General features: G+C 53.0%; 2 protein-coding genes across 7 annotated transcripts in view; one reads left to right on the top strand and one right to left on the bottom strand.

Annotated features, from left to right (window-relative positions):
• RNF220 (ring finger protein 220) overlaps positions 1-8,079 on the top strand; it is a gene marked incomplete at its 5' end in the record, with an annotated part of 225,240 nt that extends 217,161 nt beyond the window's left edge. For all 4 annotated transcript variants that reach the window (XM_082311492.1, XM_082311490.1, XM_082311489.1 and 1 more), the window contains one exon: positions 7,272-8,079. In XM_082311492.1, coding sequence (XP_082167618.1) covers positions 7,272-7,343 — 72 coding nt within the window. In that variant the 3' untranslated portion in view covers positions 7,344-8,079. The remainder of the gene's footprint in view (positions 1-7,271) is intronic.
• A 5,215-nt stretch (positions 8,080-13,294) lies between these two features.
• TMEM53 (transmembrane protein 53) lies at positions 13,295-20,165 on the bottom strand. 3 transcript variants are annotated; one of them, XM_082311884.1, is made up of 4 exons: positions 20,121-20,165; positions 19,359-19,471; positions 16,881-17,499; positions 13,295-16,382 (listed from the first exon to the last, which is right to left on the bottom strand). In XM_082311884.1, the coding sequence occupies exons 3-4, from the start codon at positions 17,461-17,463 to the stop codon at positions 16,222-16,224; spliced, it is 744 nt and encodes a 247-aa protein (XP_082168010.1). In that variant the 5' UTR covers positions 17,464-17,499; positions 19,359-19,471; positions 20,121-20,165; the 3' UTR covers positions 13,295-16,221. The 3 variants fall into 3 exon arrangements, with proteins under 3 accessions (XP_082168010.1, XP_082168008.1, XP_082168009.1); XM_082311882.1 differs by having other exon boundaries at positions 20,056-20,159; XM_082311883.1 differs by lacking the exon at positions 13,295-16,382 and having other exon boundaries at positions 16,425-17,499; positions 20,056-20,159.
• Positions 20,166-21,027: the final 862 nt, after the last annotated feature.

Genomic DNA, 21,027 nt, shown 5'->3' with positions numbered 1-21,027 from the left:
TGAAATTTGGCGCTTACGTCTGTCTATGGACCAGAGGAGGTGAAGTGGTTTTTAAAAGGTTTAAGGTTTAAACATTTTCTAGGATACGATGCTACAAGGACCTCAGCATCTCTAGTATCCTCTGACTTCCATGGTGTCTCGGGCACTGATGAGGACTGAATCTTTAAAGAAGCACTTAGGCTTTCTGTAGATATAATTTTTGGACTTTTGGCTCTTGATGTCCAATTTCAAATTACAACTCTTCTGTGGCTAAGGGAGAGGGGGAGTCATTTTTTAACCAACAACTCTCCAAATGGCTGCTGGGCTCTCTAGGTTAGGTACCATTATACTAGAGCTCAATGCATCAAACTGGCTCCAAGTTCTGGGGATGAAACATCCACCGGAGCAGACTCCATCTCTATCTGCTGTTGCTGTGTTGGATTAACATGAAGGAAAGGCTGGGGTCGCAGAAAGGGACCCTGGAGATGGCTTAAGAGAACCTAGATCGTGGTGCTCGCTGAGTTAGCCAGCGCCTCAGTGCCAAGAGAAGCTGCTTGGTTAGGCGGTCCTCCTCAGGGTGGCCATGGAGAAAGGCAGGCACCATCCCTTCGCTCAGCGTCAGGACATGATGAATTGAGTGGTTTTCGCTCCTTCCACTTGCTCTGTGAGCAGAACCGGTCTGCCTGAGGGCTGTGGTCCAGGGGCCACAGGCGAAAGTTGTGCTGTATGCTGCATATGCTGGGGGCGGCTCTGTGGTTGTAGGCACAGCAGGAATGGAGACAGGGAGAGGGATACAAGAACATGTTGCTTGATGCCATGTGATCATGCCTGGTTTCCCAGAAAATCATATTAGCTGTTTTGTCAGCTGGGTTTGTCTGCTGGTTTTGTATTGCTGTGTCAAACCAGACCGATGAGCTTGCTGCTCCCAACTTGCTGGTTGTCTGGGGCGCTTAACACCGTGACATTTTTCATTCATCCATCCGTCCACCCAGAGAGCTAGTTGATATCTTCAAGTTACGCAGAAACTAGGACACTAGCCTGGAGTGACTTCCCTGTGATCCCTTTTGGAAACCGCTGAAAACACGTGCAGGTTCTTCAAAGACAGGAGGGGACATGGTGTTGCAGGAGGGAGGCTTAGCCTGGACAGCAGGTGGTGGCGTTCATTTCCCTGAACGTTGACTGTCCTCCTGGCAGGTGTCCGTCCTCAACTGGTTGTTGGACTGCAGCCCTGAGTCACTGGGTGATGGGGGATAAATCTCCCTCTGGAAGAGGTTTGTCTGCCCCTTCTCTGTCCTTCCCCATTAACCGAGAGGGACCCTACAGCTACTAGTGGGTGAGATTCATGTTTTCCTTCTTCTGGGAAGAGTGCTCTGACAGTAAAGATTGGCAGTCTGCTGCAGTGCTTTGCTGGAGAGGTTTGGAGCCTCCATCCTTGGAGGTTTGTGAGAACAGGTTTGGTGTGTGTCCATCAGCAGTAATTCAGGTTGAGGAGATGTTGCTGGGGGAATGGGTCGGTGAGTTCTTGACGTCCCTCTGAGCTGTGGTTCTGTGATCTCCCAAACCCTGGTATCCTTCCTTACGAAGTAAATGGAGTTAAAAGCTAAGTCAGGTTGTTGTTTGCCAGTGATGGAGCTGTTGGTGGGTGCAGGCGTGCACAGCCTGAAAGAGCGCAGGTTTATTTGAGCAGGTGCAGTTTGCTGAGTTTCCCCCATCACCTGTACAGCCAGATCCAGCATTTCCTATGTGTATTTGCTGACCCCAGGCTTGTACTTGCCTGTCTTCGGCTTATTTGAAAATGACAACTGCACGAGCAGGAAAAAATCACTTCTAAAAAGCCTTCTTCATCGCAGAATATGCTTCCAGGGGATCCATCAATAGATATGTATGCTCTGCAGTTGACGCATTTATATCTTTGGTAGATTACACTACTGCATTCTTAGCCTTGTTGCTTTTTCTAGGCTGTAATACCGTATGTCCAATGCGGGCTGGAGTATTTTTGTAAGAAACAGCGCAGATAGCAATCCTTCTGGGTGGTTCCTTAGTGCTTCCAGCAACATAGGGGCCTCCTGAGTCAGCAGCTGCCTGGAGGATGCTGCGCTGGATCTTTCATGATGTTCCTATCTGCCATGAGGTTGTCCGGTTATTTATTAACATATTTCAGTTTTGGCCTCCAACAACTTGTGGGGGTGAGCTCCACCCTTTGAGGAGGCTCTGTGAAAAAGGTTTCTCTCCTGATTGCTTTAACCCCATTACCTGACAACTGGAGGTACCCCACAACAGCAGTGGTGAACGGCTGCTTCTCTGGGAATGAGCATTTGCAGAGAAGAAGCTGCCGCTTCAGGCAGCAGGCGTGGGGAGAGGGGGCTGTCGCCATGGCTGAGAACTGGATCTTGGGAGTTCGATTCCTCTCCTGGCAGAAACTGGCTCTTGGTTTGGGCCCCTCCTGTCATCTCTCTGCCTTGGTTTTCCTTCCTATAAAATAGGCAAGCTTTGAGCCCAGGTTTGATGGTGGCACTGTGTAGGTGAAGCTGCTCTCTGTGTGTGTCTCTTTATTCTCTGTGCCTGGTAGCATATTCTGCTTGGAAATTGCCCATTTTTAGACCCACAGGACAGCAGGAAGTGCCTAAATCCTTCCTTTTGAGTTTTCTTGCTTTAGCCAGTTTATAGCAGACATCATGCCATTTTTTTTTAAGAGGTAACTTTAAGACAAAATACTCCAATCCTTCCTGGCACCATGTGAGCCCTAACGACTTCTCAACATCTCAGCTCTCGTTAATGTATTTTTCAAACTACTACCCCAAGTGATTAGCCTCTATTGTGGATCAATCACTTGCCAAATTTTAATTAAGAAAGGAGGAGAAAAAATAAACTCCATCCTGGTTCCAGCCCCTTTTCTTTGCTTTGTAACAGCCCTGGAGCAAACTTCTTGAAGCAGAGTTTTATAAACCCCTCAAAACTGGGGTTTATAATGGAAAAGCTGAGGTGGCCTTTACTCTAGCACACGCAGCTATAACACATCAAGGCTTTTCCATGAAGCTATGATGAAAGGAGCAGAAGGACCTGGAAAAAAAAAAGAAAAAAGAAATGGCTGACAGGTGGGACTTATTATTCCACAGCATTTTTATTTCAAGGGAAAAGTTTAGTAACCCCAGCTGGCAGGTGAGCAGTGGGGGAGCAAATGCTTTTTCATTGTGCCTGTGCCAGCATGTGTGTGTGTACAAGCTTATGTGCCTCTCTACAAGAGAGGAGAGCTTAAATGCTAGTGCCAATAAATGTTGTACACCTACACCAAAAAGTCAGATGTAAGGAACAAGGTTCTAAGCAATTTCAATCTAAAAAGAAAAAATCAGGACTTCGTTCTGAATATAACACACATGCTTATGTGTGCAGAGGATGACAGTTTTATTTAAAAAAAAAAAAAAAAATAAAAAGAAAAAGGCTTCCCCAAGGGTCCAAAGTCATTATTTTTGCTTGAACTGTTTAATACCAAGCATAAGTACTAGGGAGACCCAGAGACCCGGGCCCGGCGTGCCACGTGCAGTCAGCCTGCACAGCATTCAGGCCAGACTGCTGAAGGTCCCTAGGATGCCGTTGTTCCCCGCAGTGTACCTGGGGCTTCAGAGCTCAAGATGAGCTGCCCTTCCCACGTGCAGGTGAAGCAACATCCACCACTGCCCTAAATCAATCTGCAGTCTTGCTTGCTTTTGCAGTCATTTCTTGCTTTTGCAGAAAATGGGTCAAGCTACATGTGGTTGGGTTCTGCCTTCTGGTATGGTTGAAAACTGGGCCCTGGCTGCCCATGTGCAGCTCTCAGCCTTAGGTGGGGAGAGTGGATCCCCCTAAAGCCATCAGCATGTGGTGCAGAAAGCAGATCTCCGGGACAGAGATCCTGATGTCTGACAGGATAAATCCACTCATCTTCCCTTTCCCTGTGGTGTGAAGGAATTGCATACCTGACCTTGCTTTGCCACGGAAGAGAGGAGCAAAGCTGCAGTCGGTTTAATCAAGCTTGTTCTGCCGTCCTGTGGGCTGAGTGTGGAAGATTTGTGCTTATAGTGAGCACCTGCACAACCTGGGCAGGGTGGCTTTCCAGGAATCTGTCCTTCCGAAATGACCCATATTGAGCTGTCTAGTCTGTGTTAGCGAGGTTGTCCTCGCTGTGGGTCACACGCATTGCCTGCAGCTGTCTCAGTCCACCTCCAAATCCCAGAACGGAGCACGAGATGCAAGACAGCGAGATGGCAGCAACTGAGATTTGCCTTTAGTAAAAATGAACTCAAGGGGGTTCAGTGCTCCTCCCCACTCACCTACAGCCAAACATCTCCAACTTCAGCAGAGCTAAAGGAAAATAACTGCTAAAGTGCTTTCGGCTTTGCACAGGAGCACTTAAGGAATAGGGGGGCATGGTTTTAGGTGGCAGCAAGCACTTTCCTTCATCCTTTGCCCCAGACTGAAGGCAGGCTGAGGCATTTGATGGGTCAGGAAACTGGTCCTGCAGAAGGTACCTCTCCCTGGTGCATTGTCCAGAGAGGCAGAAGCTCCAGCTACTTGGTTGGATGCTTTGCTGCCTCTTGCTAGTAAGCTGTGCCTGTCTTGGGAAGGAGAGCACGGACACAGATGTGTGCAGTAGTCACATCTGGAATGCCTTAAAGTCCCCATGCACACTTACTTCTGCTTGTCAGGGCACACAGGAAAGCTCGAACGGGCAGCTGCCAACTGCTGCCCCTTTGACAACATGCTGTGAATTAATTCCTCAGCACCTCCATGCTGCTTCCCCTGGGACCCTACAGCTACAAAGACGATGCCAAGAGCCCAACCAGATGCAACAGGAGCCTCTGAGGACTGAGGAGCTACATGGCAATGCAGGCCTGAGTGGGAACTCAATTGAAACAGGCTGTTTTGTGGCATTTGCATCCAGATTAGTGAGCCCCTCCTTGGCAGTGCTGCTGTGTAGCCCATCCCACAATGGCTTTAAAGGTGGCAGAAGGGGCAGATGTTTAGATTTTTCTCTCCTACCTGTCGTAGCTGCTGCAGGAAGTTTTTACTGGGACATGCAAGCTTAGAGCTTGCCCTTTTCTAATGCTGGAGATCCAAAGCTCTGGCCTTGAGCACAAGTAAAGCAGCGTGTTGTATAAACAGGCTCTGCTAAAGTCCAGTGCACTCACTCCTTGATTTCATCAAGGTTTTAAGCCTTTCCTTCCAGTTGTGGTTGTGCTTGTGCTTCCCAGAATCCAGCATGCCAAGTCCCCTCTGTGAAGACCGGTGCGCGGGGCTGCCTGATGCGTTGCACAGGCAAGACATGGTAGTTAGGGAGGGGATAAGTCAAGCCCCAGGCAGCTAGAAGGACATGCCCGCAGGCATCAGCACCAGAACTACATGCACCATCCAGACCACCGGTGGTCTGTGCCACTGCCAGACTGTCACTCACCCTGAGAGTGATGACCAAGGCATCTTGGGTGCCCATTACGTGTTTCATTCAACTCTAGTTCCACAGGACTTTCTGTCTGGCTGTTTTCGATCTCAGGTGCAAATGCCTGTGATTCCTACATGTGTCAGGGCAGCGGCTCAGCCACTAGCAGCGAGGGGTATCAAATGGGAGCCTGATTGCTCAGAAGTCCAAAGCTCGGGGAACAGCGAGCATGCAAAGTCCACGTCTGCCAGCAATAATGTGCACTGGGAACAGGGAGGGGGCTGGTTCGAGGCTGGCCTGCAGGGGCTTTTCGGTGGTACTCAAGACTGCAGAGCAGGCATGACTTGCACCTCTTTGGAGCGACATCCCTGTGAATTTCGTGCACCCATGTACCTGGGACTCCCTCCTCCAGATTCTCCTTAGTCTGGGGAGCTTCCAGGGGAGAAAGCCCCTGTCTTCCCTCTGCAGGTGCTGTCACAGAGCAGAAAGAATGCTTCCCTTTTGTAAGCAGCAGTGCCAGCTCCTCTGCTAGTGTCACAAATCCTGATTTAGTGCATCCATCACAGCTAGGGATGTCCCCAAATGCAGGTAGCAGTACTGAAGTAGTGTGGCAGGTCACAGTCCTGCCCTGCTGCTCAGTCCATGTCCTGCAAGCTGCCGCACTCACTGCTGCAGGTACTGAAACAAGCCCTGCTAAGGGAGAGCAGCAACATCACTGAACCGAACGGCTTCAGTTCCACCAGCAAGCCCTGTGCAAGCCGGCAGGCTCTCACATGGCATGTCGCATCCCTGTCAGCTCGCTTGTCGTGCCAAGCACTGGGCATTAGCTGCTGGAAGGGCCTGTCTGACAGCAGCGAGCAAAACTTGGGGTGCTCGAACGGAGTCTGTGCCCAGTTCTGTGCAGCGGGAGGTTGTGTTGAGGCTGCGGTCGGTGTTGAAAGCCAGGGCATCCCGATCTCCTGCACTGCTGCTGCTGTAGACGGGAGGCTGCCTCACAGCAGAGCCATCTTTCTGTCATTTTTCCCCATCAACTGTCTGTCACATCTGCCAATCTAATGATGACCGACTTAGGTTGACCCCGATTCTGAGGCTTATTAACACCCTCTTGCTGTCAGGCTTGGTGACAGATGGCACATCAGCCCTTGTTTTATTTCATGTCGGCCGCCCATTACCTCTCCCCAGTTCACAGTTTACTGGTTTCAGCTCACCTTGGCAGAACAGACTTGTCTCCGCAGCATCTCTGTGAGCTGGGGGAGGGCAGGACGGGGGTTTCCTTCGTGCCAGCAGCTCTGCGGCTTTCGCAGGATGGCCGCGGCAGTCCCCCAGCGTGCTGCCCTGGAAGGGATGGCCCAACCCCACCATGAATCGGTTCGGTCATCCCGGCTGAAAACTGCACTTGTTCTGGATGGGTTGGTTTTCTGCCTGCTCGGTGACCTGAACTGGCTCATGGGGGGCTGCAGGTGAGCAAGGGAAGCAGAAAGGAGCAGATCTGCCTGGCAGCCAGTGACAACAGTGCGGTGGGACGGGGGCTCAGGCCAGTCCATCTGCAGAGACTCCTCTCCCCGGTGCCGCTGAGCTTGGTGACGTGTCTTGGCTCTGGGTTTCAGCCTCCTGCAGAGCTCCTGCCTGCTCAGCCGCCTCGTGCCAGGGACTGGAGTGGGGTGAGGGTCTTGCAGGGCAGGCAAGGAAGGCGTTGGGGCTCCCCCTTCTCATGGCCTGTGCCTGCTGTTGGGAGGGCATGGCCCTGCCTGGAGGGGAAGGGGGGTGGCCTTGCTCCCCCTGCTCCTGTGCTGCTCCCCGTGAGATCCCAGGCCAAGGGCAGGGTCACGCGGGTTGTCCTCCTTCACTCTCTCACGCTGTTCGTCTCGTCTGCCGGTTGCAGGGTGCCAAGAAGCTCTGTCCCCAGTGTAACACCATCACGTCTCCCGGAGACCTTCGGCGCATCTACTTATGAAGGACCCAGCGGGAGGGCGGGACCCAGCTACTCGGCTCAGCTCATCACACCAAGGGGGAGAAGAACGACAGCAACAAAAAAAAGACGTTTTAAAATGTAAAAAAACAAACAAACAAACAAACAAAACCAACAACAAACCAGAGACTCCAGACATGGACTCGAGGATACAGGAGCAGTGGGGAGCCTTGGCTCCCAGGTCCCGCGTGTTGAGACCTCCTTCAGCATCTGCAGCGGGCAAAACCAAACCCTTTGTTGTGAAGCCCCCTTTTTTAAAACCAGTATTCCCCATCCACCCGTTCCCTGGAGCTGGCTTTGCATCGCGGATGGCTCGTGAGCCCTCCTTTGGACTGTGTTGTTGACCACTCTGCCCCCAGGAGACTGGGGAAGGGACCCTTGACAGAAAGATGTTAAATAACCTGTAACTTGTGTTCTTTGTTCAGTTTTTTTTGTTTTGTTTTTATTTGTTTTGGTTTGGTTTTTGGTTTGGTTCTGTTTTGTTTTTTTGTGGTGTTCTAGTGATAAAAAAAGGTTTAAAGAAAAAAAAACCACACCCAGGCAGAAATGAAGCACATGTAATATAGATTATATATGTTTACAATGTTGTGTATAAATGGGATAGACTCAAACATTACATACTAATAAGTTTCCCTTTCTTTTTTTTGGGTTGTATTTTTTTTAAAGAAGAAAAAAAAATGAGCAGAGAACATTAAACCCATATTTTTCTTGGTTCAGCAAAGTTTTGGCATTAAAGTCATTAGTTTAAAAAAAGTATATATATACATATATATAATATAAATGGTTTAATGTTCTGTGGTGTATATTTCCTCATTCAGATATGAAGTTAACAGCTTTTAGTAATGGCTGTAGCATTGCCCATAACTTACGGAACTTATGGGGAGTAGAGGAGGTGGATTTTTGTCATTAGTTGTAGCTAATGGGGCTATTTATAATAGAATCGTTATCCCCGGAAAGACACGGCTTTTAACTCCTCGCCGGGGGACCGGGCAGGGCGGGGGGATCTGGCTCAGCCCCCTTTGCCTTTCCCAGCTGGGGAAGGGGCAAACGGTGCGGAGCTGGAGGGAGGCAGCCTGCCAGAGCGCTGCCCTCTCCCCCGGCCGGGAGCGCCTGCTCGAGGGTCCGGCTGACCCCCTCCTGCCTCCCCCAGGGCTGTAGCCCCTGCCCCTGCCCCTGCCCCTGCCTTGCTTTGCTTTCCTCCCCTCCAGACAGCGTTTGCTGGCGGAGGCTGCCTGAGCTGCTCCCGGTGCCCGCTGCTGCGGCAGGACGGCGGGGAAGCGGTGGGCACGGGGAGGGACGGCAGGGGACGGAGGGCACCGCTGGTGGCTTTGCCCGGAGAGGCTGGGCCGGCTGCTTCGCGGTGCTGGCTGCAGCGGGCCGCGGCACGGCCCGGCAGAGATGCACAAGCCCTGCCGAGCCAGCCCTGCCCGTGCTGGCTTCCCCCAGCTCCCGCTCTCCTGGAGCCTGCGTTTTGCAACAGAGGTTTTGGCACTGGGGCTGAGAGCCAAGCCAGCCCTGTCTCGTCCCCACGGCCACCCCCAGGGCTTGCCCACAGGCTGGGGCGAGCAGAGACGCTTCCAGCCGGAGCCAGAGGTTCCCCGCAGCCCCAGCTTCTTCCACGCAGTCCCTCATGCTTGTTCCTGTCTCCCGTATCCTCAGCCTTAACCAAAGCTGCCATCTGGCCTGTTTTTTTGTTGATTTTTCTTTTATTTTCAGGACCCAAGAAACAGATACTGATCCATTTCCCAAGGCGAACGCATGCCCTGTGTGCTGACTTCTCCCAGCCCCACGCCGTGCAGCCCTGCCCCGGCTCCCCAGGCAGTTGCGGGGTGCCAGCTCCCCGAAGCCAGAAGATGGGGAGATGGGGAAGTTCTTCTCCCCCTGCTCCTGCGGGGTCTTTCCAAGCAGATCCCACCTGGCAGCACAGCGTGACTGGGGCATTTTAAGACAGTCGGGAAACAGCAGTGGATGAGGAGTCTGGAGCTGGGGCCCAGCGCTGCTGGGCTGCCGGGGCCGTTGGGAGAGGGAAGGGCTGGGGAAGCAGGGTGCCCCAGGGGTGACGGTCCCATCACCACTCCTCTGCCCTGAGCTTGATGCTGTTTTGCAGTGAGCAGCTGCTGTCCTCGGCCTCTCCCGAGTGATTTCAGAAGGATCCCACTGCACTCAGAAAAAAACCAAACCAAATTGAAGGAGCTGTATTTTATAAGCATCTCGGCAAAAGGTGACAATTCCTCATTGAGAGTTTCCGAGGTTTCCAAGCTCATGGCAGCGTGGTGGCCTCTGACAGGGGAGAGCTGCAGCCTCCCCCGCTCGGGGGCACATCCCCGCAGAGCTCCCGGGGACCAGGGGAAGCCGAGGCACCCCGGGAGGGTCTTGCCTCCCCGGGAAGGGTGCTGGCAGGGGAAGGGGCCGCAGCGGCGGGCTGTCACTGCCCGGTAACCCTCCGGCCAGCACTCGGGCAGGGGAAGGGTAGGCACGCAGGACTTTGGTCCAGGTTTGTAAAGGGGGAAAAATTTGGGGGAGGCACAGCTGGGCTGCAAGTGCCACCCAGCCGAGGCTGCAATGCCGGGGTGCCGGCACTGGGGTCTCAGAGGTGGATTTGGAGAGGGTGCAGTGGGTGGGTTTGAGAGGCAGCCGGGAAGGGGGAGAGGGCAGGACCCCCCGCCCCAGCCTTTCCTTGGAAATAGACCCCAGGAGAGAGCCAGGCTTTCTGGCGGCGTTATGGACCAGCCGTGTGCTCTATGTACGTATGTGTAAAACCATATGTAACTAGTCATTGGTTTTTTGTTTTGGGTTTTTTTGTTTGTTTGTTTATTTTTTTTAATTGTAAAGCCATCTCCTGTTTTCAAGAGGGGGGGGGCTGAAGGGGGAAGGCTGGGGAGAGAGGTACCCCGGTTTGTAACACGCATCTGCTGCTTCCCCTCTTCTGTAATGAGTTTAAATGATTTAAAAAAAAAAAAAAAATATTGAAATATCGGAGTTACCTATCTTTGCCCAAAGAATCCCAGTTGCACAAAGCGATATTCCGGTGTGTCGATGATTGTGTGTCGGTGTATATTATACAAAGAGGTACTTGTCACTCCCGTTTGTAAACTACATTTGACATTAATTAAACAAGTATAAATCTTCTCGGGCGCTTCCCGCCTTTCTGTGTTTCCCTTTACAGGCGAGAGGCAGCGGAGGAGACACCCCCCCCCGCCTTTCCATGCTGCAGTCACCGGATGTGGGTAATGTCCCAATGGGGAACCCTGGTCCTATTTGGGATGCAGGAACAAATGCAGGGGGATGCTGGCGCCCCAGCATCCCCCCGCAATGCTGCATCTCTGCCCCACCACAAATGGGGTCCCCCAACTTGTACACCCCCCCCCATAGAGCCAGGAGGGAAGGGCGAAGGTTACATCTCAGGGGACCCCCCCCCCATAATGAAGTCTCATCGGCTGCATTAGTTGGGGGCAGGAGGCGCCCAGCCCCAACAGATCTATACATCCTGCATTAGGGGCCACCGGCACGGTATAGGGTTACCCTCGACAGCAAGGACCAGGAGGCTGCCGGGGCCGGGGGGGTGGAGGTCGGGTTCCCCCCGGCGTGGGGCTGGCGCCTGATGCTTTTGGTTTACAAACATTTTTACAGACGGGTCGATGGGGTGTTTAACCTCTCCCCATGGCTGCATCCCCTGGGGATGGGGTGCCGGGGGGGGGGTCCCTAGGCTGATGGGGGGGGGGGCAGCGGGGATGTCAGGGACCTCTTTCCATCTGCGGTGGCAAGGATGGGGAAAGGGGTGTATTTGGCAGCTTTTTTGGCTGGCTGGGAGCAGCAGAGCATCTCATCCGCTCACCACGCCACTTTCATCCCAGAGATGGCCTGAGGCCAGGGTGAGGGGCAGGAACCCTCCCCCCCCTCCACCCACCCTGCAGCGAGCTGCTAATATTTTATTTAAAATATCTTTAGGAAGCGGAGGGCCGTGATGTATCGGATGTATTGAGAAAATGCTAATGTGTAATAGCGTGTGTCAGGGGCCTCGTTCATCACCCTGCACCGCCTTCTGGGGGATCCATATCTAATTAACAGTAATGAATGAGGGAGCCCACCTAATGACAGCCCGCCAGTTTGTTATGGAAATGAGGCAATCCCATTAGGCAAAACACTTAATTAAACAAACTGCTCGGAGTGGAGGCTGGAGCAGGATGGGCACAGGCCTTTTGGGGGACCAGGGGGCCTTGGTACCCAGCCCCCCACATGCCGGGGGCGGGGGGAGCACAGAGGCTGCTGCAGCCCCATAGAGCCGGGTGCCCATGGTCAACCCCAGCCGCCGTGGGCCAGGGGAGACAAGAGGGACCCGGGGGGGGTCTGGGCCGGGGAGGGGGCAGCGGGGCTGTTCACATCCCCCTCTTGTCTCTCCGGCACATCGATGGGTGCAGAGGCGGCAGAGGCCAAACACAGATTTCCAATCAAACGTGTGTACTTGGCTCCTGCTCTATTGACACTGAAGCAAGAAGGGCTCAAGGTTAATTCCTTATCAATACCCTATTGTCAGCTCATTCATCACTTGGGGAGGGCAGGGGCTGCCCAGGCTCTCCCTGCCCCAGCCCCCATGAGTTTGGGAGGGTGACTGAAGGATGCCGTGCATCCCTCTGCCCACCTCAGCCCTGCCCGGGCGGCTTGTCTCTGGCTGGCAGTGCTGGGGTGGGTACGCAGCCATGTCAGGCTGCGGAGACGAGGGGATGGGAGCTCAAGTTCAAAGGGAAGGGGATGGGGGGATGCTGGGCAGGCAGAGCGAGCAGCTGCCCTGTGAGCCCCTGCCCCTCTTACCCCAGGCTGGGTGCAGGACCTGTGCCTAGGGGGTGAATTGGGGGGGTTCAGACAGTGGCCGTGGCCCCAAGTTGTGCTAGCCTGTTTCCTAACTGCCCCTCAAGCCCCCAGCCCCACGTGCAGGGGGGTCCTGCCAGCCTTTCCAGAAAGCAGGTCGGGGGGCTACAGGGACCCCAAGGGAGCTCCACAGTCCCAGTTCACCAGGGTTTTCAGGAGGGCCTGGCACCAAGCCCCATGAAGTTGGACCATGGTCTGTCTAACCAGAATATTGCACAGATGTGCTTCAAGACAGACGGCCCTCTCTGGGTGACGGAGAGGGAAGTGGTGCGACCTGGCCTGCTGACATGGGAAGGGCGGTAAAGCTATTCCTGCCGTTAGACTTTCAGTTTTAATGTTTTGTTAAAGCTGAGAAATAGGATCTAGTACGACTTTTCCCAGGGTTGGCAGCTCTAGGGCTAAATGCTCTTCCATGTTAACTCACGATCTCTGCTTCTGGGCACTGCAGTTTCTTCTCGCTGGTCTTCTTCCTTGCCTGGAGAGGGGACTTTTTGCGGGGGATGCTCGCAGGCACCACGCAGAAGCGCGGGGCTGAGCTGCACCGTTGCGGTCTTCCCCAGCATCTGCTCTGCTTGTCTCCTTAAACCAGAGACCTCTCCACGCAGGAAAGAGGGGTCCTGCTGCCACCTCGTGGAGCGCTGCTCCACGGAGCGGCCCACGCTGCGGCGGCCGGGGAGCTCGGCACGGCCGCCCTGGGCCAGCTCCCTCCTCCATCACCTCCACGGGGCGATGGAGCCCAGCCCCACACCACCTCCCCTCCTTCTCTTTCTAGGAAGCAGAACACGGGGTTGGGTTGCTCATATCCCTTTCCAGCCGTCCGTGCTTGCTTTTCCATCGGCAGCACGGCTTCACGCGCACGCCTGCGCCTTCCCAACGCGTACAAAGATGGGGCTTCAGCCCATTTGCTGCCCCAACACACAAAAGGCAACAGCAGACTTTTAAAACACCTTTATTCGGTGTGGGCACAGGTCAGTCTTTGCCCAGGGGCTTGGTTTGCATTACTGGCACTGCAAGATGCTGCCCTCCTGCTCCAAAACGCGACCCTTGGCTGGGCTGGATCACGCCCCCAGTCTGCCCAGGTCTCCCCCAGCGCCGCGGAGGCACCCTGGCTGCGCAGGCACCCTCCCACCGCCCGTCAGCAGCAGCTAAGCACCCTCCAGCCCAGGCACACGACCACCCTGACCGCTAACTAAGCGGCTTTTCTTCTTTTTAAAAAACCTTCCTCTAACATCACCACCGCCTGGGGAGAGAAGGCAGCAGAGGGGAGCGAGCTGGCAGCCAGGTCCCTCGCAAGAAACACTCGCAAATGGCTTTCGTTGCTGAGCAAAGGTTAATTCGCGCTCTTGCAAAATGAACTGGGCTGGGAGATGCGCAACAGCAGCAGCTGGCCCCTGGGCATGCTCCTCTCCCACCACCGCTGGTGTTTCGCCCACCCTGCTCCACCATCTGCACACGAGGGCCGAATTGTAGGAGAACGAGCTGCGGGCTCCCCAGGCAGAGATCGCCGGTGCCGCATCCCGCTCCCTACCCACAAGGCAAGCCCAGGGACGCCCCGTCTTTCCTTACAAAGAGCAGATCTGCAGTACCCCTCCCATAGCTCGTCTCAGAGATTCACCTGGATGTGCCAAGATATCCCAGCCTTTGGCTTACAGTGTTCAGGCTGAAGCCTTTAGAAACGCAGGCTGCACCAAACTGTGTCAGTTTAGCAAGGATTAAGGGTTTGAGGCTGGGTTTTTTTAAATCCAGTAGTGCTGGGATCCGTTCTTGGCCGTGTGCCTTCGGGCTCCAAGTTATTAACCTTCTGTTTCAAATAACAAGCAACGGAAATAAACAGGGCAGAAAGGGGGGGCGAGCATACATGCTGTATGGGAAAGAAGAGGGCAATATATCACACAATACATTTAACACACTGCTCATCATAATAATCATTAAAACTTGCTGGGATGCGGGAAACGAAACCCACCCAGGAGATTGGTGCTGATGTAAATCTGTAAATCGCTGGCTCACCCGAAATCCCCCCTGCTCTTAGAGAGGTGTGTACATGAATTAGCCCTGAATTTCAAGTCAGTTTTGCAGCAGTGGAAATGCCCGTGAGCTGGTTCCCACTTGCGTGGCACAGGGCACCTCCGGCTGCGGAGCTCCTGCTCCCTGCCTGCTGCCCTGGAAAGCGGGGAGGTGGAGCAGAGCTGGGCCGAGTTGGGGGAGCAGCAATCCCGTGGCGGGGAGGCGAAGGCAGGGTGGAGGGTGTAGCTGACACGCGGGGACTCTCCCCGGAGGGAGTTTCGCCGTCCCGTCGCACAGGGACAGAGGGCTGAGCTCCAGCTCCTGCCAGCCACGCTCCGCAACAGCCCTGGTCCTTAAAACAGAAGTTCAACACCCAGAGCAATAAACAGGAACAGCAGATACCCAGCCCAGCACAACGGTATTAATTCAGAGGTGTCTGTTATGGAGTGTTTAACTGTTCTGTAAATACTGAACCCGTAGAAACCAGCATGAGGGCAAGTACTAGTTAAATAACCTTTATCACCTCTGCTCCCTGAGAGTTCTCACAGTGCCACAAACAGGCTGGATGCTCAGAGGACGCAGCCCAGCTCCCCAGGAAGGCAGGCAAACAGACCACAGCTCGGGAGTTACGGCACTGACAGCGCAAACCAGGGGCCTGCTTTAAAAAGCTGGGAGATCGCTGCTGGGCTTTCTGGGGATAGGGGACCATGCCTGGATTTTACAGGTCCAAACCCTAGGAACAAGAATTTCTTCATGGAAAGCGGCAGGCTGAAGGCTATCTTACCGCAGGGCAGCCCTGACAGCTCGTCTTCACAGTGGAAGCTGAAACTGGGATCACACCTACAGAAGACCCGACCCAGAGCAACAGGGGCTCCTGTGCCTGGAGCCAGTTTTCGCTTTAAAAAAAGTGAAGACAAACCAGACCATCAGCCCCTTTTCAGTTAATTCTCACCTATCCTATACACCCCAGTCCACCCTTTAAAACCACACCCAACGTGGGGTTATCCTTTGCTTTAAATAAGCGTTGCCACAGGAGCCTGCTAAGAACAGTTGTGCTGGCGGCTGACCACAACTCTCCCTGTGCTTCCACTTCTGTGAGGTGTTAAGGTTCTCGTTTTAAACTTCCAAATTATTTTAGTGCTTCCCAAGAGACCCCCCCTCTCTGCGTTTCGATTCAGAACAGCAAGTGCTTTCTAACCGTGGATGACAGCACCCCAAGGGCAGGCGAATCAAGCACAGCGGCCCGCAAGCAGCAAACGTCTAAAAATCCTCGTGCTTTTTTCTGTTCCTGACTCTGGGACAGGCCCACAGCCCTCCAGGGCCTGCTCCCAGCAACCTCTGACTGGGAATTTCAAGTTGGCTAATCCTATCCACCACATTATTAATTAGCTTGCAATGCTGTGACATGGCGTAAACACGTTATTAGCAGGCTCTCCTCTGTCTTCCTCCTCGCTTCTCCCCAAAATAAACAACAAAACCCAGAACCAAACATGGCTGAAGTGCGGTGCAACGAGCTACTTTTTCACTAGGTGGAAGGAATTAATTTCTTGTATTCCTAGTACACGCTGCACGGACAGCAAAGACTGATCACCTGAAGATAACATTATGGGGAAAAACATCGAATTTCATGGTCATTTGTGGGCTGGAAGTGATTTAAGAAACACCCGGTATAAATCATAGCTCCAAGAGATGGTTTCATTTTTCTCTGCAGTTCCACCTTTCTGTTTCTGAGGTCTTTTGGGTTACAGCTGTGCCAGTTTCCCTGCATTTCCAGATGCACAATATAGGCGGCTCAAAGACACACAATAATAAGTGAGCAGTTCTCCAAGAAAGCAAAACTACTCGGGAGAACACAGAAAAGACTTGAAGAGAAACAAAACACACGACACATTCAAAAAGGTTAAGTTAAGTCTTTTGGTTGAAGAACACAAAAGTTATCACAAACATTTGAGCTCCTACCAAGGATCAGAGCTTTGACTGCTCCGTCTATATCTCAGCTATTTAATGAAACCAGATGACAGTCTGGTCGTACTGCCCTGCCTTTTCCAGGTCTTATACTTGGCTTCTGGGCTTGATCTCCAGCAGGGATTATAACAAGAGCTGGGATGCACCAAGAGAAGACAGAAGTCCTGCAGAGCTGCTTCTGTTTGCTCACTGCAAGATAAAATAAACGGTAGAGAGGAAAAAAACAACACAGACATTGAAGTGCTGTATTGTAAAATCAGTACAAAGCAACAGAACATGCACATTGGACATCGGGGACAAGGAGACAACAAGGAAAGCAGAGAACAACACGAGACAGGAAGAAACAAATAACGTTGCATGTGAAATTCTGGTCTGTGACACCTTCGTAAAGCACATCAACTTCAGCAATGCCAGGAGTTCACCTTCAATACTTTAAATTAATCCATATCTACTTTCTGCTATAATGTGGCTGGCCCAAAGGCCAGCCTGGAGGCTTTCAGACTTGTAGATGATGGGGAGAAAAAAAACAAAAACAACTAAGAAGTCTCTACTTTTCTCCCTTCAAAGACACAAAGGCAAAGGGGGTGACATTTCCCATACAAGCTGAGCAAAGCAGAGGCAATTATTGGAGGTCATTACACCACTAACGAGGTGAGCCCCCGACACAGTCAGACAGGAAAGTCGTACAGAGGTTGCTGTAATAGGTGGGATACACCCGCATATGGCTGACGTGAGCCGAATCCGCGAAGTCCACAGCTTTCACGGAGACACCGAGCTGCTGCCGGGCATCAGCCATCTGCTTAACTTCGCTGGCCGCGATGATGGCATCGGCTTGGGAATAGAGGTAAAGCTCAGGCCAGCGCGAGGGCGCTTTCAGCAGGGCATCGTAGTGGCTCTCGTGGATGAAGCGGGTCAATGGGTACAGCAAGATCCGCAGCACGACAGCTGTAGTAGCAAAAGCGAATAAGAGGAAATACTTGAGCAGCACATTGGTGGATACCAAGACAGTTGCCAAGGCACGAAGGCCTCCTCTCAAGTTTCTTCTGCCAGGGGCACTATCAAAAATGGTGCCTGCTACTTTGAGGTTCTTAAATGGCTTGTGAGCGTGGAGCGCCTCAATGATGTAACGGTACAGCATGACACCACCATTGCTAAAAACATGAAAAAGAACCGGTCTGTTTTCAATGCTGTAGTCAAAGAGCAGCTCCAGGAGTCGCCTGGCTGGGGTCTGGAGGGATCTGATGCCAAAGGTCTCGGAGAAGAACACCATCTTCCATGGAGCCGTGTAGCGGATGACGGTGCACCCCTAAGAAGAACAGAAAGAGACCCCACACACATTTAGGCTGTGCTGTAAATTGCATGGAGTAGGCAAGCATCAGTACAAAGAATGTGAAAATTTAGGACAGGTTTCCAACAGAAACCACAGGGCCAGAGGAAAGTCTTTAGTGTCAGCAGCAAGGCACCGATATTAATATATTGGATTAATATAATCGTAACAGCACATAGTATTATGAAAAGGTTTCTGCAGTAGCAGAGGCCTGGATTTGATGATGTTTGAGAACCTTTCAAATCTTGTGCTAACTGGCACAGCCCCCGGGGACATTGCCACCCAAGCTTATATCAGTGTTAATCTTCACCCAGGAAGAGAAAATCATCTCCCTCATTCACAAACCTTCAGTATCAGCCATTTTGGTAAGAAGGGCCTGCTCTGGTACACATCTAGTTCATGACATTGAAACAAACGTAAGAAGGAGGAGGAACTCCTTGGATAGTACTTGTTTGCAGCTGTCTCTAAGGCTCACCCACAATCAAAACTGACATGATTTTCATAAGCCTTTCTGAAACACTCCAGCTGCACAAATGAAAAGCACTGGTTCAGAGATCCAGAATGCCTGAGTAATTGCCTTTACAGTTAAGGCCTTACATTTAGGTGTCGATGGGGAAACAGGATCTTGAAGGAGTTTCTAAATAGAGTAGATGGAACTACATTTATAAATGCTTTAGATCTTTTCTATCACCTAAATTCACTGACATTACACACTGACAAACACAAGGCGAAGCCACCAAGACAGCCCTCCCACCCCGAGCTCCTTAAACAGAAAACAAGGAAGAAGAGGGTATCAAGTTCTTAAAGTCTTCTAAGCCGTCTTGCCATGGTTGCAGCCACTTCCTCATGAGGGAGCTAAGAAAACCCTTTCTCTCCTTTCCCGTTCCTATCATCTTTCTGACAGAAAAGTATTTTCAAAAAAGTTGGCATGCTGCCATGTAATGTGCTCCTCATCTGCTCAGCAGCATCTTAGTCACAGCAGTCACTTAACAATTCTTCGCTAGAACAAGCCAATTCATGACTCTTGCACTGGATTACACATTAACAATAGACTTGTTAATGTATAAACTTTGCCACCTATAGCTGAAACAGATTTGGATAAATACAAGATCCTTGTATGCTGACCAAAAAAGAAAAAAAAAAAAAAAAGTCTAATGTTTCACTGGATCCCCATACTAAAAGCTAGGGTCATTCCAGTAAAATACAGTATTAGAAAGGAAAATATCATAACTTAGGGAACTAGCAACCAGACAGACCTCTCTAGTTCAAACCCCAAGGAGTTCCTAGTGAGCAGGTATGACTATCATAGGATGCCTGTTTCACAGAGAGGATAAAATGAGTTTGGATTACAACATTGAGATGAATCATCCTCACAGGAAGGAAAAGCCAAAGGAACGACAGATGCTGACGTGCTCTGTCAGCCCTCAGCCTGGCCTCACCAAGCCTGTGCTGTGGCCTATTAGCAAGCAGTAAACGCATCATCTTTCCCCACATGTTTACCTGTTTGGAAGGCCAACACAGTTCATGTCATTCCTGAATAATCTCACAACTTTAAAAGCCTTAAAATACTCCAGTGATTCACTCAACAGCAGAAAGTTTCTCCAAGGAAGTATTTTTGTCTCAGCTGCACGCACAAAGATGACATCAGCAACTGTTAGATAACGCTGCCTGGGCTCTGAGAGACAAGGAGCTTTCAATGACAAGAGAACTCGCCACTCACTCCCAATGACTCTTCAGACTGAGAGAGGCTTTAGAGCAACACTACCAACATGCAGAAAAGAGGCAGTTTCTCAGAGAGCTGTATGACAGTGCCACAAAGATATAAATAAGCTACTCACCTTCTGACTGTAGATTGCGCTGTATTTGGCCAGGTATCTGTCCTGGCAGCCTGCCCAACCTAGAAGGATCACCACAGGCTGACCATCTGCAGGGCCTCTCTCTGTACTGCTCTCTGAAACAAATCACAAGATTTAAAAGAACCGTCCTCCTCCGGTCTACCAGAATCAGAACTTATGGCAACTTGCCTGGTTAATAAAGTTTAAAGGTAATGGTGAAGTGGGTATTAGCTTAATTTCTCGGACAGTTAACGAATACTGCCTCATCCCAGTTTCACTATGTGCTCAGTAGGACAGCACAGTTGCAGTCCCTGCAGCTTCCCAAAGCTCTCCGCCGATGCAAAGCCAGCGGCGTGCAGATCGCTACGGGGGGCAGAGCGCCCCTCCTCACGCCTCCCGGGAGCTGGGCAGGCAGCAGAGACTGCTGCCCGCTTCCAGGGGGAAAGGGAAGCGTCCCGCCCTGTCCCCCGGGAACTACCAGACACCCGGTACGGCACAAGTGTCTCTACGGCTCCCTCCCCCCATACCCTGACGGGCCGCCCAGGCCCGGTCCTCCCCCTCCACCCTCGGGGGTCCCCCAGGCCCGGCCCTCCCCTCTCCACCGTGAGGGGTCCCCCTGTCCCTCTTGTCATTGGGATCCCCCGGGCCCGCCCGTCCCCCCCCTTCACCCCGGGGGCCCCCGGCCCGCTCGCCCCCGCACCGCGGGCCTCCCCCGGCGCCAGCTCCACTGCCGCCTCCAGCCCGCGGGCCCCCATGGCCGCGCACCGCCGCCTCAGACCCCACCGGCCCTTCCGCTCTCCCCACCGGAAGCTCCGCCCCCGGTCCCTCCCGCAGCCAATGGGAAGGAAAAGCGCCCACCCCGCCTCGCTCTCTGTCCCCTCCCCTCCCCGCCTCCCACTTCCTTAGCAACGCGCCCTTAGCACCCGGTCCGGGCTGGGCGCCCCGCCCACTGGTGGTGGAAACTGGCTCACCCATTGGGCCGCGGGGGAAAAGACGGGTCGCGATTGGTTCGGCTGCGGTGTCAGTTATTCTGCGGGGTATCCGCCCCCTCGGGGAAGGTTAGAGGGAGTGAGGGGCTGAGGCGGGAGCTGCGCTTGGCGGGGTTGTAGGGCCCGGGGGGTCGGGATGAGGGGAATTGTAGGGCCTGGAGCGGGGGACGCAGTCAGGGGGGCTGGGGGATAGGGTGGGCGTGGGGGCTGAGGGGGGTCGTTGGTCCTGAGCTGGGCGTTTGGGTCGGGGGGGGGGCAGACACGGGGTCTGGGGTGGGCACTGGGGTCAGGGAGCGTGTGAGGGAGTGTAGGGCCTGGGGTGGGGTTTGGGGTGTGGGGGAGCACAGGGCCTGTGGTTGGGCTGGATCAGGCCTGGGAGGCAGGACATGCAGGTGAGAGAGGGGCCAGTGGGACTGCGGGTTGACAGGGGCTGGGTAGAAGGCATTGGGGTACGCTGAGGAAGGTGCATTGTGTGTGAGGAGGGTTGTGGGGGACTTGAGGTATGCCAGGAGAGGGTGAAACCTGCCAGGGAAACAGAAGCTCTAAGTTTTGCTTGAGGCTGGGCACAACGTTGATGTTGCAAGATGCAAAGGTAACACCAAATCACCGTCACTCTGTCCTTCCATGAGTCCAAGGCTATCAGTCCCTGGCACCTCACACTCGGACTGAGGCTGATGCAGTAG

This window comes from Platalea leucorodia (assembly GCF_965183815.1).
Source record: "Platalea leucorodia genome assembly, chromosome: 5".
Taxonomy (NCBI): Eukaryota; Metazoa; Chordata; class Aves; order Pelecaniformes; family Threskiornithidae; genus Platalea; species Platalea leucorodia.
This window is presented reverse-complemented; position numbering and strand designations above follow the sequence as displayed.